The following is a 7067-nucleotide window of genomic DNA, read 5'->3' as shown; positions in this document are numbered from 1 at the left end:
GAGGGGGGGGGACGCGGGGGACCGGGGTTATAAAACTGGACCACAGATGGGAAAGGGGGAAGAGGAGGAACATAGCATTGAAAAAAGGATCACAGATGATAAAAAGGAGGAGGGCAGTAAAGGGGCACACAGCAAAAAAATTGGACTAGAGATGGTGAAAGGAGGAGGGGAGGGGCACGTAGGAGATCAACTGACTCAGAGACCTTGAAGAGGGAGGGGAATGGCACACAGCAGAGAAACTGCCCAGAAAGGGTGCCTGAGCCATACAAGGCTCTGTGAATCTAGATTTCTGCTTAAGATACTAGGAGACCCCAATCCTGGCTGGAGTGCCTTGCGTTGGAGGGAAATGGGCTAGAGAGGGGCTGGAGCCCCTGAAAGGTCAAGAGAGGGAGTGTCTAGGTATAGAGAAAAAGGAGTTAAGGAAAGAGGAGAGTAGATGGACACATATACATACGTGTAACAGGAACATAAATCTAACATCCTAATAGAATTATGTGGATACAGACCCTTAGCGCCCTCATACAAAACAGCACATGGTAAGAGGCCCTTAGCACCCAGGCATACAATATCATTTAGACATAGGACCTCAGCTCCTAGACACAGTATTATGTGACCACAGGTCCTCAGCATGTAGACACATGGCATCACTTGACCACAAGCCATCAGAGCCATTCACACATCATGTAGACATGGACCTTCAACACCCATACATACAACATCATGTGACCACAGGCCCTCAGCAGTCAGATACAGCATCACTTGGACGTGGGCCTTCAGCCCCCAGACATGTGCATTTTGTGAACACAAGCCTTCAGCACCCAGAGACATATACCACATGCACATAAATTGTCAATACTCTGCAGGGCCACCTAACATAGAGGTTTATCATGGGAATAAGTATGGGTTATGTCCCATGACTCACTTGCTTCATACATACAACATAAACACAGAAGGAATCCTCCTGCTCCAGCCTCTCTTACTGTGCCCTCCCTGGCCTTCCGTCCCTCCCTTTCACGGAATAGTCAATCCTTGACCTAAACTGCTCCACTCATCAGTTCCTCAACCACCCCAGAATTTCAATTTTGATCAACCGACGTGATGAAGACATTTTCCGCTACTTGACCAATCTGCAGGTCAGGCCAGAGAGACATTTTTTAGTAGGATCGGGCAACGAATCTGGTTATTGGAGGTGAGGGGAGGTGGGTGGGAAGGGCCGTGGTGTGTGTGGGGGGAGACAGATTCCACCATCACCCCCACCTGGAGCAGGTACAGGATCTCAGACATATCTCCATGGGCTACAAAATGAAGCTGTACTTCCAGACAAACCCCTACTTTACAAACATGGTGATTGTCAAGGAGTTCCAGCGCAACCGCTCGGGTAAGAGGCAGTCCCAGAGTAAATCCATGTCCCCCCCAATCTGTCCTTGTTTTGTCCCATCTCCATAGCCTTCTTTCTCCCTAGGCCGGCTGGTGTCTCACTCAACTCCAATCCGCTGGCACCGGGGCCAGGAACCCCAGGCCCGCCGTCATGGGAACCAGGATGCAAGCAACAGCTTCTTCAGCTGGTTCTCAAACCATAGCCTCCCAGAGGCTGACAGGATTGCTGAGGTGGGGCCCTTCCTGGCATCACCAGAGAAGGCCTTGCTAGGCTTGTTCCTGGGTGCGTGGGGAATTAAGAGTAGGATCTGGAGCTTGTACTAATGGCTGTCTTATCTCCTCTCCCCTTTTTCAACAGATTATCAAGAATGATCTGTGGGTTAATCCTCTACGCTACTACCTGAGAGAAAGGGGCTCCAGGATAAAGAGAAAGAAGCAAGAAATGAAGAAACGGTAATGGGGGGTTTGGTGGCTGAGAGGTGGTTTGTTGGGGATGGGGCAAAAACTAGTGTAACACAGGATTTATGGAGCGAAAGGGACCTTTGAGATAATCCCAGTGGAATATGTTTTACAAGTGGGAAATCATGTCCAGAAATGGCTTGAGGTTACACAGTCAGGGGCAGAAGTGGGACTTTACCCACCCTAGCCCCATCCCTGGGATCCCTTATAGCCTACTGCTTCCCTAGTTACTCTCCACCTTTGAGTGCTATGGGTACACCTCCTCCCACCAACCCCATACTCAGCCACAGCCTTCCCTACAGTAAAACCAGGGGCAGATGTGAGGTGGTGATCATGGAAGACGCCCCTGACTATTATGCAGTGGAAGACATTTTCAGCGAGATCTCAGACATTGATGAGACAATTCATGACATCAAGATCTCTGACTTCATGGAGACCACTGACTACTTCGAGACCACTGACAATGAGATAACTGACATCAATGAGAACATCTGCGACAGCGAGAGCCCTGACCACAATGAGGTCCGCAATGAGACCACTGATAACAACGAGAGTGCTGATGACAATGAAACCACTGACAACAATGAGAGTGCAGATGACAACAATGAGAACGCTGAAGACAATAACAAGAACACTGATGACAACGAAGAGAACCCTGACAACAACGAGCACACTTATGGCAACAACTTCTTCAACTGTGGCTTCTGGGGCAGCCATGGCAACAACCAGGACAGCAGCGACAGTGACAATGAAGCAGATGAGGCCAGTGATGATGAAGATAATGATGGCAACGAAGGTGACAATGAGGGCAGTGATGATGATGGCAATGAAGGTGACAATGAAGGCAGCGATGATGACGACAGAGACATTGAGTACTATGAGAAAGTTATTGAAGACTTTGACAAGGATCAGGATGACTACGAGGATGTGATAGAGATCATCTCAGACGAATCAGTGGAAGAAGAGGAGGGCATTGAGGAAGGTGAGCTAACCCCCGCCCCCAACCCTTGTCTTCCGTCTTCTTTTCTTTCAGAGCAAGCCTGGCCAAGGACAGGGTATCAAGGCATGAGCACAATCTGCTTTTATGGAGGAAAGAAAAAGCATTCTGAGCAACTTTTTAAACAAAGGAAGTCCAGTGAACATTTAACTTAAAAATGTAACAAAACTCTAAAAAATCATTTTAGTTCTAGGTGATGGGTAGATGGTTGTAACAGCAAAAGATGAAGAGTACACAGAGATAGGAGACAGTGGGTGGAAAACTAAAAAGGACACTTCACATCGAGGTGGGGGAGTGGCAAAACACAGTGCATTTCAGCACAGTCTGTACCCAGCCTTGGCCTTTGGCGAATTCCCAGGCTTGTGCTGGGAGCAGAGCATGAAGTGAACAGTGTGCTCTCTGAGCCCAGAAAAGGGTGCAGCCAGTTCTACCTCAAAAGTTGGGGGAGGGGGGCGGGGGAGAGCTAGAGGAAGAAGGTGACATCTGAATTGGAGGCTGCATTCACACTGAGGAGCATCATGGAGCATTCTCCGTGGAGTGGATCATGTGAACAAGGACTTGGAAGGGTGAAAATGCATGGTATGTTGGGCAGGGTTTCCAAAATTATGTCCTGAGGATCATTCACCAGATCCAAAAGCTGCTTCCCACAAAAGGTTTCAGTGGTCGTATATGTTGGACAAGTACTACATATAATGCCCTCTTGTAGAGTCACATTAGCACCTTAAAGGCTCTGAGAATAACATCAGAATTATAAGGATGCTGAGAAGTACTCAGATGGGAGGTGGAAGGGGCAGGAAAATCAACCACTTTTGGGGTGTTTTTGGCCATGGGGTCCCTGGCAAACTTCCATTGAGGGCAAGGCCAGAGCACTAAGGGAAGAGGTATTGAATGAATGTGGAGCCTCAATCTAGACGTGTTCAGGTAGGAGAGGGAAACGGATTCTCAGTTCTCTTCCCCTCCCACGTGATGGCATCTCTTCTCTCAGAGAAGGGGAGGCAGAGCTGTCTGCCCAGCCCTAAGGGTGGGAGTGGGGGTGGGGAATTGGGTTGAAGAACACAGACTGGGGCCTGTTTGGATCAGACTGGGGGAAAGGAGCAAGGAAGCTGCCTGGAGATGAATAGGTTTATTCAGCTGAGGTCGGAGCTCAGGAAGACACACACTGATGAGTACAAGGGGGAGAAAAAGCTACTATCAGAGATGTATCAGTTTTGACTGGACGGAAGCAGGGAGTCCACACTGCCTACCTGCCTCCCTCCAACTCCCTCATTCTGTGGGCTTATGAGTATACCCGCACACACTTTTGGCTGTTTGTTCCAAGCAGAGGCACTTGGCAAGTTGTCCCAGGCCCCACAAGCCCTGGCTATGGGCTCTGTTCCCTTTTAGAGTGACACCTATCTGCTCATGTAACTGCCTTCCTCCATTTCTCGTTCCTTGCTTCTACTCTATGCAGGCATCGAGCAAGATGAAGACATCTATCAGGAGGAAGGAAACTATGAGGGGGAAGGAAACTATGAGGGGGAAGGAAGTGAAGATGTCTGGGAAGAAGGGGAAGATTCAGACGACTCTGACCTGGAGGATGTGCTTCAGGTCCCAAACGGTTGGGCCAACCCGGGGAAGAGGGGGAAAACCGGATAAGGGTCTTGCCCTTTTGGGGATTACCTCTCTGTATCCCCCACCCCCTATCCCATTTGCCCTCCTCCTCAGCTAGGGCCACGCGGCCCCACATTGCACTTCTGGGGGGTGACCGACTTCGTACACGGGTTTAAAGTTTATTTTTATGGTTTAGTCATTGCAGAGTTCTTATTTTGGGGGGAGGGAAAGGGGGCTAGTCCCCTTCTTTTGGCCCTCCGCCCCCGCAGGCTTCTGTGTGCTGCTAACTGTATTTATTGTGATGCCTTGGTCAGGGCTCCTCTACCCACTTTCTCCCAGTCAGTTGTGGCCCCAGCCCCTCTCCCTGTGCTGTGTGGAGTGGACACCCTGACCCCCGAAGCGGGGAGGGTCGCTGTGGCCTTTGTCACAGCCGCACAGTGCTCTTGTAGGCGCTGCTGCTACCCTCCTCTCCCAAGTTCTTTCTCCATCCCTCTCCTCTTCCTGCCGCGCCGCTAGCCCGCCTCGGTGTCTATGCAAGGCCGCTTCGCCATTGCGGTATTCTTTGCGGTATTCTTGTCCCCCTCCCCCAGAAGGCTTGCCTCTCCCTGTGGACCCTGTTAATCCCAATAAAATTCTGAGCAAGTTCAGTGTGCCCCTTCGAGTCTTTTGTTTCGCCTGGTGCCCCGGCCCCAGTGGTCAGTTTCCCCCAGGCCCACACGTAGCCGCCTGGCCTACGCAGTAGCCTGCAACATGTTAGTTGCGGGGGTTTGGCGGGTGGGGGGCGAGCTCAGCCAGGCCGCAGAGGCGTTGCGTCAGACCAATGCGGATCATCCTGGCCAATGGTAGGGCGAGGCTGAGGAAGCCCCTCCTCCTCCTGGCGCCCGCAGCGGACTCAGCCAGGTAGCAAAGGGCTTCCCACGCCTTCCCCTCTGGCGCATGCGCATAGAGACATCCTGCGCCCTAGAACATCGATTTATCAGTGATTCATCTTTTAATTTATAGTGCGTCAAACCTTTCCTCGGGCCTGAAGTGAGCGGGGCCTGGGGGAGCCAAAGGAATTCATTTTCCTCATTCGCATTTAGTAAAAATAAAACAAAAAACGACTTCGGTCCGGATATCACAACCCAATTATGCAGGAGCGCTCTCTTGCCTTTGGGAGGGGTGCAGAGTCCCTGGAGCTGGGCTTGGGGAGAAGGCAGGAGAAGATAGCTCAGGCAGAGAAGTATCCGTAGAGATAAAGGAAAAACAAAGGGAAATTAACTATGTAACTGTGCGAAGGGATGGAAACGTAGGGAGTTGGACATCTGAAAAACGGGCTTTATCCGGGAGACCTTGGAAAGGCTGAGTTATATTAAATTTAGATACATAAGTTTTAAACTCGGTGGGCGCCAGAAAGTATTTCCCAGATTTGGTTCTGGGTCACAATAACTTTTTATTCAGACATCCGAGTCGGTCTTTTATAACATATCTCCCGAAGTTTCCATCCAACGCCTTTATTTTGCTGGAAGGCTTCAGATATGGTTAGATTTGCGTTTTAGAGAATGCCCTCTGCTGGCTGCCAGGAGAACGGACTGGAAGAAAGGAGAGCAGTAAGGAAATAGACGCTAGACCTCAGGTGGGACTGGCAAGATGGGAGCGGATTTGAGAGGTTTTTAAAATAAACTTAATTTCAGAACAGTTTTAAATTTACAGATTTATTGTGAAGATAACAGAGAAGTCCCGTATGCCCCACAGCCAGTTTTCCTTATTAACAGTTACATATTCGTCGCAATTAATGAACCAATATCAGTACATTATTATTAACTAAAGCCCATACTTTATTCCAATTTCCTTAGTTTTAACTTAATGTCCTTTTTCTGTTCCAGGATTCCATCCAGACTAGCACACTACATTTAGTCATCTTGTCTCCTTAAGCTCCTCTTGGCTATGACACTCTCTCAGGCTTTCCTTGTTTTTGATGACCTAGAGTCATTTGAGGAGTACTGGTCAGGTATTTTATAGAATGTCCCTTAATCAGTATTTGTCTGATGTTTTCTCTCATGATTAAACTGAGGATATGAGTTTGGGGAAGGAAGACCACAGAAGTCAAATGTCATTCTCACTAGATCATATCAAGGGCATGTACTATCAATATGATTGACCACTGTTGATGTTAACTTTGATCACCTGGCTGAGGTAGTGTCCGTCAGGTTTCTCCACTGTAAAGCTACTCCTTTCTCTTTTTCCATGCTGTACTCTTTGGAAGGAAGCCAAGTAAGCGTAGCCCGTGCTTAGGGAATGAGGAGTTATGCTCCATTTCCTTGAGAGGGAAGTATGTACATAAATTAATTGGAATTATTCTGCAAGAGCAATTTGTCTGTTCTATGAGAGCTTTTAAGATGTTGGACTCGACAGGCTTTAGATATGGAAGGAGAGGGATTGAGAGGAGTCAAGATGACTGCCACGTTGGTGTGAGACCTTTGGCAAGGCCCCTTCCCTCTCTGGGCCTCCTCTGTGAGACGGTTGGAATACCAGATCCTTGACATGTCTCTCCAATGATTCTGATAAATGTTTTGAGGGGGACAGGATGGAGGCTTTGATGTGCTGTCAGAGGTGGGTAGGGAGGACTGAGGCTCAGAAAAGGGAATGTCTTGCCTAAAGTAAC

General features: G+C 49.0%; 1 protein-coding gene across 2 annotated transcripts; it reads left to right on the top strand.

Annotated features, from left to right (window-relative positions):
* Positions 1-122: 122 nt before the first annotated feature.
* On the top strand, positions 123-5070 carry LOC108515742 (testis-specific Y-encoded-like protein 2). Of its 2 annotated transcripts, XM_017852866.1 has the most exons (6): positions 124-1133; positions 1267-1378; positions 1463-1608; positions 1736-1830; positions 2139-2818; positions 4284-5070. In XM_017852866.1, the coding sequence occupies exons 2-6, from the start codon at positions 1291-1293 to the stop codon at positions 4466-4468; spliced, it is 1194 nt and encodes a 397-aa protein (XP_017708355.1). In that variant the 5' UTR covers positions 124-1133; positions 1267-1290; the 3' UTR covers positions 4469-5070. The 2 variants fall into 2 exon arrangements, with proteins under 2 accessions (XP_017708356.1, XP_017708355.1); XM_017852867.1 differs by having other exon boundaries at positions 123-1378.
* Positions 5071-7067: the final 1997 nt, after the last annotated feature.

This window comes from Rhinopithecus bieti, unplaced genomic scaffold, assembly GCF_001698545.2.
Source record: "Rhinopithecus bieti isolate Rb0 unplaced genomic scaffold, ASM169854v2 scaffold_35886, whole genome shotgun sequence".
In the NCBI taxonomy this organism is placed as follows: Eukaryota; Metazoa; Chordata; class Mammalia; order Primates; family Cercopithecidae; genus Rhinopithecus; species Rhinopithecus bieti.
Note: the sequence above shows the minus strand (reverse complement) of the source record. Positions and strands in the feature narration are given on the sequence as shown.

What these genes read in the sequence shown, in the direction of transcription:
- LOC108515742 (XM_017852867.1), top strand. Translation starts at nt 1,291, where the DNA reads ATGGGCTACAAAATGAAGCTGTACTTCCAGACAAACCCCTACTTTACA. An exon ending in AGGCTGACAGGATTGCTGAG is followed by an intron (nt 1,609 to 1,735) that starts GTGGGGCCCTTC and finishes CTTTTTCAACAG; the next exon opens with ATTATCAAGAATGATCTGTG. An exon ending in AAGCAAGAAATGAAGAAACG is followed by an intron (nt 1,831 to 2,138) that starts GTAATGGGGGGT and finishes CCTTCCCTACAG; the next exon opens with TAAAACCAGGGGCAGATGTG.